Source organism: Amblyraja radiata, chromosome 34, assembly GCF_010909765.2.
Source record: "Amblyraja radiata isolate CabotCenter1 chromosome 34, sAmbRad1.1.pri, whole genome shotgun sequence".
In the NCBI taxonomy this organism is placed as follows: domain Eukaryota; kingdom Metazoa; phylum Chordata; class Chondrichthyes; order Rajiformes; family Rajidae; genus Amblyraja; species Amblyraja radiata.
This window is the reverse complement of record NC_045989.1, coordinates 18,446,927-18,461,042: the sequence shown is the minus strand read 5'-3', so window position 1 is coordinate 18,461,042 and position 14,116 is coordinate 18,446,927. Positions and strand designations below refer to the sequence as shown.

Genomic DNA, 14,116 nt, shown 5'->3' with positions numbered 1-14,116 from the left:
GTTTTGCATTCCCTGATAATTTCGTTCCATGGTTTGATTTTACCTTGTGAATTGTATTTGGCTTCACTCCCTGCCTCTTCGTGATTTCCCTTGGTCTGCTCTCCTCATACTTAATGAATGCCTCTTTCTTCAACTTCATATTTTTTATGCCTTCATATTATTCATCTGCTCTTATTAGTGCTTGGTTTGTTCTTGGGGTTTTTTTCTGCGGAAAATTAGTATTAAATAATTTCCACTGCAGTTCTACGTCATTGGTTGCTGATATTGTTGGCAGGTTTATGTTCCACACTCATGTCCGTCTTCACTATTATCCTAAATCATATCAGTTGGCCACTGCCGCACCAGATACTCATCTGCTATTGGGTGCGGTTTTAAATCTTTGCCTCTCATACTCAGTTAGAAAGGAATCCTGTGGAAATTCCCCATCTTAATCCACTTTATCCAACCAATTATTTTTTGCGGTGATTGAAATCCCCGTGGTTATTTGTTAGTTTAGTTTAGTTTAGAGACACAGCGCGGAAACAGGCCCTTCGGCTCAATTTGTCCATGCCAACTAAAATGCCCCATCTAAGCTTGTCCCATGGTCTGTGTTTGGCTCATATGTAAACCCTTCCTCTATACTTACTCTCCACATATATTTTAAATGCTGTTATTGTACCTGCCTTTTCTGGCAGCTCATTCTATATGCCCACCACCCTTTGAGTGAAAAAGTTGCCCCTCCGGTTTGTATTACAACATGCCCCTCTCACCTTTTTCCTATGATTTTAGATTCCCCTACACTGGATAAAAGACTCTGTGCATTCACGCTATCTATTCCCCTCTTGGTTTTACACACCTCTATAAGATCACACTCATCTTCCTGTACTCCAAGGAATAAAGTCCTACCTTGCGCAATCTCTCCCTATAGCTCAGACCCTCAAGTCCTGGCAACATTCCCGTAAAACTTCTCTGCACTCTTTTCAAGTTAACAACATCCTTCCTATGACAGGGTGACAAAAGCCAAGCACAATACTCCAAAAGTGGCCTCACCAATGTCTTGTACAACTGTGACATAACGTCCCAACTTCTATACTTAATACCCTAACTGATGAAGGCCAATGTACCAAAAGCCTTGTTTATCACCCTTTCAACATGCGCCTGCATGTTCAGGGAACTGTGTATCTGTGCTTCTAGACCCCCCCCCTCCCTACAACACTCCCAAGGGCAGAGAATTCACTACGAAGGTCTTGCCATGGTTTGACTTCCCAAAATGCTACACCTTGCTCTTATCTGTATTAAACGCCACTAGCTATTCATCAGCCCACTACACATCTGGTCAAGAGTCAGCTGTAATTTTTGATAACGGCCATCACTATCTATGATACCATCCACTCCTCTGCCTAACTTCCATTTTTATACCAAACTGTACCTATTGATAAGATGCTGCACAAATGCCTTATTGTTTGATACATTTTCACTGACAGGTTCCACCTCAATCAAAAGATAGCATCTCTCTATCTCACACTGTAGTACTAGATTTATATTCTAATGTCTCCAGGATGGGAGAGGTGAGTGGGGCAACATTCTTCCGTTCTTATCTGGCAACGGCGGGTTCGAAGAAGGGCAAAATACCAGAACAATCAATTGTCAGTTGAAACAACTCCAGGCACAGCTAGTATAGCTGCTTCCTCACAGCTCCAGTGACCTGAGTTCAATCCTGATTAGGACGGGTTTCAGGGGTTATGGGGAGTAGGCAGGAGAATGGGGTTGAGAGGGAAAGATAGATCTGCCATGATTGAATGGCAGAATAGACTTGATAGGCCAAATGGCCTAATTCTGCTCCTGTAACATATGACCATGAACTGATCTTGGGTGCTGTTAATGTCGAGTTTGCATGGTAGTGTTGTGACTGTATAGGTTTCCCTATGTGCTCTGGTTTCCTCCCAGATTCCAAAGATGTGCAAGTTAGTAGGTTAATCAGATTGTATATTGCCCTTGCACAGGTGGGTGACAGAATCTGGGGCTAGTTTTTGAGATTGTGGGATGACTAACCTGGAATTCATGTAGGATTAGAATGAATTGGTCATTGATGAATGATACAGGCTCAATGAGCCGAAGGGCCTGTTTCCGGGCAGTATACCTCCACGTAACAGAATGATACAAAAATAGTTGGAATTGGTGGGAAACCTGTTTACAGATATGAGCGGATAAATTAGTTGCACGAGTTAAAAAGGTTTGCTTTCATAAGCTGCCTGCCAAATGGATTGAACATTAGCATTTTTCTCTCTGTAGACTTTACAGTTACGAATGCAATTTCTTTGACTTTTTAATGAAATGAATATGGCCGTCTCCCCTGTTATTAGAGAGAAATGTATATCTTGCACCAGAATTATGATTAGAAACAATGCAAGGCATAAGTTGCTGACAGTTTTATGATACAGTGTGGTTACTGGAACCTGTCCTAGATAATGACTCTTTTTACCATCTGTGCACCAGTGGCCTCCAGCTCCCTGGCCTTTGTGTGAAAAGTAGTTGAAAAACAGTGCCTGTAGATCACATTCCATTTGCTCTCAGGTGAGCCTATTTAAGTTTCCCTTTGAAGTCTGAAATGGAAATGTTTCAAATTCTTAAAAGTAAGACATTTCAGAGTACCTGTATCATTAAAACAAGCTTATTGCCACAAAGAGATTAATCTTCATTTCCCATTCTAACTCAAGGGGCTGTTCCTTCAGTCTGCCTTGTAGGCTGAGCAGTCCAAATTCTGTGGGTGTCTCAGTTGAGCAACTGGTAAAGCTCAGATACAGAGAACTACTGATGTTGGTTTACACACAAGGACACAAACCGCTGGAGTTACTCTTGGCAGCATCCCTTTAGAATACGGATTGTTGAAGTTTTGGTTTGGGACACTTCTTCAGTCTGAATAAGGGTACCAACCTGAAACATCACCTATCCATGTTCTGCAGAGATGTTACCTGACCCGCTGAGTTACTCCAACACTTTGCGTCTAGCTGGTAAAGCTGCTGACTCAGAGCTCCAGTGACTTGGTTTCAATTCTGATGTGATGTCTCTGTGGAGTTTTCATGCTCTCTCTGTGAACATGTGGGTATTCTAAGGGTGCTCTGGTTTCCTCCCACATCCTGAGAATGTGCAGGTGGTTAGGTATATTGACCATTGTTAATTGCCCCTAGAGTGTCGATCAATTTAATTCGAGTTTATTGGGACATGCACAAATACAATGCAGCATCTATGTGCCTGCAATGCTGCAGCATCACATGCACATTGATGCAACAGTGCATTTGTGCAAAACAAGACATCAGTGTACAAACAGAATTAGTGAACAAATCCATGGTAGTGCAAGAGGTGGTCTGTAGTACCCATAGGTGAGGGGTAGAATCTGGAAGGAGTTGATGAGAATGTGAGGAGAATAAATAGGTTAACATAGGGTCGGTATTAATGAGTGCTTAATGGTCAGTTCAAACAGTGGGCCAAAGGGCCTGTTTCTGTGCTGTATCTCCATGATGCTATGACAGGTGGGCAGCTTATGCTCAAGATATTTGACGTTGTTCCCCTTCACGAAGCCGCAGTTACCCAGAACGTCTGTGTTGTGCTCACATTCTCCCGTCACTTGAAAACTGCAGCTAAGTTGCCATCTTTCCAGTGCAATCAAAATGATCGTTCTTGGATAGAAACTGCTGTCAGGCTGATCCTTGACTACAGATGCTGCAGATTTATTACCGAATTTTGGGTGTTACTTTGTGCTGAAGTCAGAAAAATGAACAAGCCTGATCTAATGTCAAATCGGTTTCCAAGGAATTGGTGAGAGATATTTTCAGAGGAAGTATCTGCTGAGATCATGGAATTTCTTTCTGAACGGTTCCCAGGTGCAAAAGCATCACTCCGGGCAGTCATGTCTGCAGCCACATCCTGCACCCTATGTTACTGCTCCAGGGCCTGATCTGTCCTCCTATGGACCAAAGGATCTGTTTCCTTTTCCCAACCTTATCCTGTCTCCACAGCAGGGAGAACACTCTCCAACACAGGCTACTTGAGGTCATTCCTAATGATCACAGCCACACATACATACATTAGCAGACAAGTTGCAACATTAGAGTATGCCAATATTTACAATAGAAAAAAGGGTGACATAGTTGCGCATGTTATCGCATTCGATTTGCTGCCTTACAGCACCAGAGACCCAGGTTTGATCCTGACTACGGATGCTATCTGTGCGGAGTTTGCACGTTCTCTCTGTAACTGCATGGGTTTTCTCTGTGTGCTGTGGTTTCCTCCCACGCTCCAAAGACATACAGGTTTGAAGATTAATTGGCTTCGGTAAAATTGTAAATTGTTCCTAGTGTGTAGGATAGTGCTGGTGTCGGAGGTGATTGCTAGTCAGCGCGGACTCTATGGCCTGTTACCACACTTTATTTCTAGTCAAAAAAGTCTAAAGAATGGCGACAGAAAACTCACTGAAACTAATGGTAAATCAGTGGGGGGAACTTCTCAGTGAGCTAACTAAAGGTAATGGAGAAAATGGCAATATGACAAGACAAATTCCAAGGACTAGCTTGGATTCCAGTCCAGGTTTCGGTGGAAGCAAATACATCAGCTGTGATCTCTGTCAGTACTTTTGATCTGGGAACTGATCCCCTAGATGGGAAAATGATTGCTCTGTTATTTTAGAAAGCTGGGAGAAAGAAACCAGGTAAGTAACGCCCAGTCAGGCTAAAGTCTGTCACAGGAGGTTACTGGAGTTAAGGACAGAGTCACTGAACCCATTGAAAATTTCAGCTCGTTCGAAAGGTCGAATGGACTTACAAAAGGCCAGACACATCTGACAAACTTTGATAAAATATGCTGTGGGCAGGAGAGTGTACCCGAGTCTTTTTTAATGTATATGTGTTTAATTTATACGGTGTTCCGAAAAGCGTTTGATATATTTCCCTGAAGTTGTTAGTAAAAACTGAGCCTCATGAAAGTGAAGGGGAATTGTTGAGTAGGATTTATGAGTGGAATGGAGTTGTGATGGCCCATGAGAACTACTTGGAGCCACATCAATCAACATTTTTAGACTACAGACAGTCAAAGGGATACCTCAAACACAGTAAGTGTGGAAACGTTGAATTACAAGGACGTTAGTAGTTTGAAGGAATGGAGAAAACTGTAATTATGTATTTCACTGTAGCCAAGCTTGAAGTCATCCACTTTGGACCGGAGATGGCTGAAGCACTTTTTAAAGTGTGGTGAAAGGCTGCAATTACTGCAGATCCAAAGAGATTTACAGAACCATGTATGTAATCATTAAATATAATGGGCAAGAACAGAAACTAGTGCAAGGCCTAATGAAAAGCATGAGTATACAGCTAGTGGACTGGAGGACAACCTGGCAAAGGTTCTGTTGAGTGTTCTGGACCTAACTTTTGGAAGCATTGCCCCAAATTCTGAATGCTAGTCCAATGAATGCTTTGTCTGTTGACGCACGGTGTAATGGTTCAGTTGTCGCTGATGCCAAAAGCCATCTGATCCTTCTCTCCCAAGGCCGGAGAGTGGAGGATGAGAGGCGGAAGGTGGGATCAAAAACCAGTGCACTGTTGTTAGGATGGTGGTGGCTGGGTTCAGTATCTGGGAGATTTGGGGATCAGAAGATGTCCAATTGCAGGGATGGTTGTTTAAGATCGCCCCTTGGCAAACTAGGAGGAAGAGTATAGAGTGGGGTGCTATGCACCATGAGAACATGGACCGTGCTATTGTGAGTGGGACAAGGGTATGGAGGGCCCAACACTGTTACTATCACATACCGTAGGTGTCTTGTTCTATGTTCTGGGAGGTACACCATTTGCCTCTTGTCCCCAGATCATCTCCAGGAGAACAAGATCCAACATTCTCTCCAATACTTCAGGGACCTTGCCTGGGTCAAGTCTCATATTGCGCAACAAGACATTAAAACCGAGAATGCTAGAAATACTCAGCCGGTCAGTCAGCATCTCCAGAGTGGGAAATAGAGTTAAGGGCCTGTCCCACTGTACGAGCTAATTCAAGAGCTCTCCCGAGTTTAAAAACAAATCAAACTCGTGGTAAGCACATAGAATGTACGTAGCGGGTACGTCGGAGCTCGGGACGCCTCTTAGCGGCTCGTAACGCTAACGGCAGGTACTCGGGAAACGCGGTAAGCTCATGAAGGCTCGTGAAGATTTTTCAACATGTTGTACATGTGTAAGGAACTGCAAATGCTGGTTTAAACCGAAGATAGACACAAAAAGCTGGAATAAATCAGCGGGTCAGACAGCATTTCTGGAGAAAAGAAATAGGTGACATTTCGAGTCGGGAAGAAAGGTTTCTCCAGAGATGCTGCCTGACCCGCTGAGATACTGATCGCTTTTGTTCACCAAGGTTATTTCAGAGGAAACAGGTTTCTGGACTTAAAACACAGATCAACCACATTTCCACTGAACACTGAATAACACAAGGCTACATGGCCTACAGCTGTTCTCCTGTTACAGTAATTATAGACCACTGCTCTCTGTAATTTGTCCATCAGATAATGTTGTGTTCTTGCTGTCACAATCTTATATTCTACTGTTGTCCATCTCCTCAAAAGCTTTCAAGGGTCGAGATACACATCAATCTCATTACACTGCCATTGCTTTGGAAAATAACATTCCATGTGCCCTAGATATTAAAAAAATATTTGTGTTAGATTCCATTTCATAGTTATGCAAATGCCAACTAATTTGTCCTGTGTTGTAGTCTTTGTACATTTTCTATCCATCCTTAAGGGCCTGTCCCACTTTCAAGACCTAATTCACGACCTCTGCCGAGTTTGCCCTTGACTCATACTCGCAGCATGGTCGTCACGAGGTCGTAGGAGCTCGTAGGAGGTCGTAGGTAGGTCTTAGGTAGGCCGTGATGCTAGTCGTAGGTCCTCATGGCATCAAATAGGTCGGGGCGTTTTTCTAGCCTGATGAAAAATGTCCACGAGTAAAAAAGGTTGTGAAGCAGCCTGCGCTGCCAGTTTTATAACGCTCCTTTATAACAGTTGCAATTTTAAAGGAGATTAAAAACTCGCAAATGCAAATAAAACAAACTTTGAAAAGAGACGTTCTCCACCTTTAGTGGGGAAACATAGCCTCATTAATGTTCAAAGTATTCTAAAAGGTTTTGATAAATCCTCCTTGTTGGAATAAAATAAATGGATTCATTGCATTGAAGATAAGATCCCGAGACAAGTTCAATCTGGCAACGTTTAAATATATTATGTGACAAGAATTGAAAAACTTGGCAGATACTTTTACTATTTTTCAAGTGACTGCAATTAATTTAAATTTTTGTTGTCTTCCTTCTTGTCTTGGAGGAAAACTCCTGCCAACTAAGGTCAGTAACATTTCCAAAAATATTGGAGCATGGATTAGACTTGGCAACGTTTCTGCCTGTGAGTCAGAAGGTTTATGTGTTCTAGCCCCCCCTCTAAACTTTGAACATGCAACGGCAGTGCAGTGCAGTACAGTCAGTGCAAAAGTAAATGAGTGTATGAACTAACCATACAACCCTAATCCTACCTCAATAACAAAGCACTATGGACCACCTCATACACTACAGATCCACTACTGATTTCCCAGTAACTGGTGGTCTGGCACCTCCTTTAATCCGGACAAAATTACAAGAGTGCACTTGAAACCACTCTGGGAAGTCCACCCTAGGCAGGGTGAGGTGGTCTTGTCGGGACTTCCACGGCCGATTGGCGGGCCGAATTTGCCCCCTGCAGCCGGGATTCTGGAACTCCGGCCCGGCTGGAGGCGGCAGATCCGTTCCCATAGCCGACTTCAGCGGGCGACTTTGTGAGCCGGTATCTAGGCGGGCCGTTCCGCTACACGTTCAGCTCTCGGAGCCCACGTCCTTTGTTGGTCCAGCAAGGCTCTGGAACTGAGGGTGCCGTAAAATCGGTGGTGGATCTGTACCACAAACTTATTTTATTGCTAATTGTGTTTTGCACGAATATGCTTTTATTGCACAATTTTCTTTCTCTTTAGTCTTGCAGAAGTTATGTGTAATTTATGTTTTGTGTGTTGTCTGAGTCTGTGCCTGTGACGCAGCCGCAAGCAACATTTTCATTGCACCTGTATCTCACTATACTTGTGCTTATGACAATAAACCTGGCTTGATTTGACTTGACTTGACTTGGTGCACTGTCAAAGGTGGCCTCCTTCATTTGATGCATTGTGTTTGGAGTTCAGGTGGGTGCTGAAGTTATGGGCATTTCGCTGAGAAGGCAGTTTAATACACAAGTACTGGTGCCTTGGCCAACTTTCATGTGGTAACCAGTGCCCACAAGTAATAATAAATTCACATGATCATTCATCTCATTTACCATTTGTAGAATCTGGTACCATTTGTAGAATCTATCCAGTTGACCTTTAATCAGATATTCTGTGAATTCCAAATATATGACAAAACGCTATATAATTTATCAAATTTCTCGTAGAAAATCAGGTGGAACTGCTAACTGTACAAAAGCTTCCCATCCACAGAAGATTTAGCTTATTTTTTTCAAACCTTTGCGTTTTTATAGTAAGATGTTAAGACATAACATGTGTGCCCTATCCACCTCTCCCCCGCTCTCCCTGCAGCTTGACAGTAATGTGTTTTCTCTCCTTCCTGGTTTGTGACACTGTCCAAGTACAGTGAATAACACTAAAGTGTACTTGGTCTTTGAGGGGTACTTTACATTATGATGGTACACATGGTTTTAATTTTAGAGGTACAACTCGGAAATGGGCCCTTCGGCCCACAGGGTCCGCGCTGACCAGCGATCCCCATACACCCGCTAGGGACAATTTACAATTCTTATTGAAGCTGATTAATCTACAAACCTGTACGTCTCTAGGCTGTGGGAGAAAACCGGAGCACCCGGAGAAAACCCACGCGGCCACAGGGAGAACGTACAATCTCCGTACAGACAACACCCGTAGTCAGGATGGAACCTGCGTCTCTGCCACTGTAAGGCAGCAACTCTACCTCTACGCTGTCCTGTGAAGGTGTGTGAACATGTAACGTGCAAGGAACCAGCAGAATACGGGGAGGGACGGCACTTCTGGAGCCCAGCAGCTTAATTAGTGATGTTGGATGTCTGCAATCAGCAGCTGAGAAAGCTCACATGGAGCCAGGAGTGCGTTCAATCAAATCTGAAGCTGATTAGGAAGGAATTCAATTCTTGTTTATCTCTGACTCTTTACAGCAGCAACCAAGGTGGAAATATTATTTGTATGGAATAATTGACTGGCATGGTAGACAATGCATAAAGGGCTAACGTTGCTTCAACATCTGTTTCCATACAGAATTTACATCCAATTTCCTTGATCTGTACACTGCTTAGACAAGTGGCTTATATTTCTGATTTGTATCCATTATCTGGTAACATGAGGCCAGGGATAGTTCCCACTCTGTTGCCAATGCTGCGCGCATTGTGTCAGATTGTCCCCATGATCTGGGCTTGGCTGGCGATATTCCAGGGTCGACAGGTTCCAACTGGTGCTCGTATTCTGGGGCGGATGGTGGGACGGGAGATGTCTACGGCTCTGAACGCTGTCGAGACCAAAACAACTACTGAAAACAAAGCAAAGTCTCCCACTTCACAGAGACGGTTCACAGTTCACTGGTCGGTCTGGGCAAATTCCTGTGTCCACTCCCTGACTCTATGAGAGCAAATAATCTTCGAGCGAATTTGATGGAAATAGACAAAAAAGTGCAGGACGAATAGAAAAAGGATGGGCCAGAACCATTCTTCAGACACATTTGATTTGATTATAACATTTGCTGATCTGTTTTTTTCTTTACTGACTCAATGACAGATTTGAGATCTTTCATAGCTCTGTGCTCTAACCAACAAATCTTCTTTTATTTCAGCATTTGATGTGTTCCGGTCTCTGGTGTCTGGTGGAGGAAGACCTGCCATGCAAAACAAAATTGGATCCTCCCTTAGACGGAACGGAGTGTGGTGTTGACAAGGTGAGTTCACGGCCTGTCGTGTTCTATTAGACCCAGTATTACTGTACATTTGTGTGAGACCCTTATAGATTTACCATGGGCCAAGCACTCCGAGTAGTCCTATTCCAGAAAACCTGGCACGGTGGCCATGTACATCGGTTCATAAATTCATAAGTGATTAGGAGCAGAATTAGGCCATTTGGCCCATCAAGTCTATTCGGCCATTCAATCATGGCTAATCTATCTTTCCCTCTCAATCCCATTCTCCTGCCTTCTCCCCATAACCCCTGACACCCGTTGTGAGTGAACAAACTGCTTGTTGAACAAACAGACTGCAGCTGGATTTGCAACAAAAAAAGGAGAGATGTTCGAGCTCCGTAACTCAGCAAAGTGGGCAGTCATTTGGGTTGAAACCCTTCCTCTGGATTCTTGCCACATAGCTCCAGTAGTATGGGTTTAATCGTGATTCAGGTGAAGTCTGCACATTCTCCATAGGTTTCCTCAGGGTGCTTCTGTTTCCTCCCACATCCTATATGGGAGGTTGGTTGGTGGGTTGTGTAGGAACAAAGAATTGCAGATGCTAGGTAATACACAAAACAACACAAAATATAGGCTTAACTCAGCAGGTCAAGCAGCATCTCTGGAGCACATGGGCCAGCCGTGGAGGCCAAGTCAATTGATATTTTTAAGGTGGAGTTTGACAGATTCTTGATTAGTAAGAGAGTCAGGGGTTATGAAGAAAGGCAAGAGAATGGGGTTAAGAAGGAAAGATAGATCAGCCATGATTGAATGGCGGGGTAGACTTGATGGACCGAATGGCCTTATTTTACTCCTTGAACTTATGAACTTCTGAAATGCATATTGTCGTAGTATCATACAGCACAGAAACAGACCCTATACGCCGTGAGTCCACTCAAACCTTCAACCACCCATTTGCAATAATCCTACATTAACCCCAAATGTTTATCCCCCCATATTCCCATTAAATCCCAAGATACAATACAATACAATACAATTTATTTGTTGTCATTTGAACCCAGAGGTTCAAACGAAATTTGGTTTCTGCAGTCATACAAACAAGAAGAAGAACCAAGACACAACACAATTTACACAAACATCCATCACAGTGAATCTCCTCCTCACTGTGATGGAAGGCAAAGTCTTATCTCTCCCCTGCACTCCTCGTTCTTCTCCCGATGTCAGAGTCAAAGCCCCCGGCGGGCGATGGTAAATAAATCCCGCGGCAATTATAAAGCCGCGCTGGGTGATGCAAGGCCGCGCTCCGGGTCTTGGTGTTGGAGCCCCCGGCGTGCGCTAGCAAGTCCCGCGGCCATTTAAAGCCGCGCCGGGCGATGTAAGGCCCCGCTCCAGGTCATCCTCAACCCTGCAACTCGGGCGGGAAAAGTCGCCGTTGCGGAAGCCCCGAAAAGCGGTCTCCCACCAGGGACCCGCGGGCTCCCCGTGTCACCGTCCACCGGGCCGGCGGCTGGAGCCTCCGAATCTCCTGAGTCGGGCCGCAGCAGCGCGCCACCACAGCTCCTCCCGCTCCGAACTCGGCCAGCTCCACGATAGTGGGTAAGTCCGCAGGCTCCGCGACTGGAGCCTCAGGTCGTTCTGGTTGGAGGCCGCTCCACGGTGCTCGGCCCCAATGACAACGGAGACATGACAGGGAAAAGGTCGGGTTCTCCGTGCAGGGGAAAGATTTAAAAAAAGTTTCCCCACCCCCCCCCATACTACCACCCACCTACAGATTGAGAGCATCTTACAGTGGGTCCATGGCTGTATAAGACACTGAGGCCACTGACTGCTCCACATGGGTCCATCCAAAGAGAATTTCGGAAGTGGTGATCAGAGAACCAAGTTTCCCGTGCGTTTGTGTCCTACCCAGTGGAGGATTATTTTGTTTACAGGATGTGGGGCCAGGAACGAGAACAAGGGGGCGTGTGGCGAGAGCTGGCGCCGAAGATGTGTAATTTCCCTCAGAAACAGATTCCTAACCTGGTACTAAATGCTCTGTGTGTGGCCAGCCAACCAATTTTAAAACACTGTTTCCCATCTCCAAGTGGGGGGCAGAGTCCAAGTGGCAGGTGTTGGGACTGGCAGTACTGCCCCAGGATACAGCCCTCCATCAGAAACTTACTCCACAATGTACCCTGCGGACAGTGTCCTTGTACTGAACCTTTACCTCACTTGCTCCAGTTTCTCTGGTAAGGAAAATGCAAACTTTAGAGAGTTTGAATAACTCTTGATGTAAATCTTGAGGCCTCAGTTCCTGTGACCCCAGCAGAACCCATGCCAAGTACAGTCAAGGTTCAGCAAAGTCTTTTTTAGAGGCCTCTTTAAGGTGGAATTCTGCAGCTGATGATAACTAAGTGTAACAGGGAATGAGATGTGAATTGGCCTCGGTACACTCCACTTATCTTTGCTGAGGCACAGCTTGTCCTGCTTTTAAATCGAAGGAGCAGTGGCGACGAGAGAGATGGAGCTAAGAGATTTGGGATTCCATGCACACAACTCAATAATAGCCAGAGGAAAGTTACAAAAAAACAATCGCGAAGGTTAATGAAATGTTTCAATTCAGCAGGCTGCAATGTTTAAAGGGTTGAAAGTTATCTTGCAGCAGGGTCGATCATACCTGGAGTTACTCTGGAATAGCATGTGGCATTTTATTGCAAATTAGAAATTGGAAGTTTCAGATAGAGGAATGGTTCAGCTTGCATTGCAATGGAGTTTAGCCTAAAGCACGAAAATTAACCATCATTGGATCAATCGCTGCCACTGAGACCCTGTGTATTTGGGGATGGGAAGCAGTGTGTGAATAGCTGGGTACCAGTACGTCACTTAGCACCACCACGCAAATCTGGGCCACATCACTAGTGCTGAAGAGTTTTTTTATTTGAGTCATAGAGTCACGCAGCGTGGAAGCAGACCCTTCAGCCCAACGTGCCTTCACCGACCTACGTGCCCCATCTATCAATGTTTTCCAAAGATACTGCTTGTCCCATCGAGTTAATCCAGCACTTTGTGTCTTTTTTTGTAAACCAGCATCTGTAGTTCCTTCTTTAGACATGTTTTGCACTTTTTTACATGCTACGCCATATTACAATAGATTTTCCAGTGAACCCGGAGAGTTTAACAGAAGCAGATGTGCAAGTACTCCGGACCCTGGCTCTGGATGCAAACCTGACCTCTGCTCTGCTGGACCCTGTCTCCAATAACAACCCAACCCCTTTGTCAAGCTCCCAGCTCACATTGTGGTCGAATGAGTGAGCCCAATGTCAAACCAGCATAACTCCCAAACACTTGGAGACCGGACTATCAGAGTTTTACTCAACAGGGCAGCACGGTGGCGCAGACATAGAGTTGCTGCCTTATAATGTTTACAGCGCCAGAGACCCGGGTTCGATCCCAACTATGGGTTTTCTACGAGATCTGCGGTTTCCTCCCGCACTCCAAAGATGTACAGGTTTGTTGGTTGATTGGCTTGATATAAATGTAAATTGTCCCTAGTCTGTGTAGGACAATGTTAATATGAGGATCGCTGGTCGGTGTGGACTCGATGGGCCGATGGGCCTGTTTCCACGCTGTATCTCTCAACTAAACTAAAAATTAAAGATTTCATCTCCAATTTGACTCAATCTTCCTGCACAAAATATTGGGAATATGAGAGCTCCACCATCAATACATATCACAATCTCTGTTCCACATCCCCCAGCTTGGTCACCTCCTAACTTTCCAGTAACCTCTTGGGATGTTTCTTGAATCTGTCTACTATTAATGATTGGATTTTGAAATCACTTTGTGGGTGTGCTGGTGCAGATTTTAACAAAGGCTCTGTCTTGTCGTTCAAGTGGTGCAGAGCAGGGAAGTGTGTCAGCAAAACGCCTATCCCTGAGCACCTGGATGGCGACTGGAACAGCTGGAGCCAGTGGAGTATGTGCAGCCGCACCTGTGGAACCGGAGCCAGGTTCAGGCAAAGAAAATGCGATAACCCCCCGTAAGTTGATTCCACCGGAAAGCGGGCTGTGAGTTCTCATTGTGTTGAGATGGTTGCCTTTGGCCCTGTGCATCTGGCAACCCTGAGCCCAGGCACATGGTGCCAATTCTTCAGTGTCAGCGACATGTGTTAAATACAGGAAGCCACTCCTTCACCTCA

At 44.9% G+C, this 14,116-nt stretch overlaps 1 protein-coding gene across 1 annotated transcript in view; it reads left to right on the top strand.

Moving 5' to 3' along the window:
* adamts17 (ADAM metallopeptidase with thrombospondin type 1 motif 17) overlaps nucleotides 1-14,116 on the top strand; it is a 179,630-nt gene that overhangs the window by 99,027 nt on the left and 66,487 nt on the right. Inside the window, exons 11-12 of the mRNA XM_033050346.1 lie at nucleotides 9,880-9,981; nucleotides 13,812-13,957. Coding sequence (XP_032906237.1) covers nucleotides 9,880-9,981; nucleotides 13,812-13,957 — 248 coding nt within the window. The remainder of the gene's footprint in view (nucleotides 1-9,879; nucleotides 9,982-13,811; nucleotides 13,958-14,116) is intronic.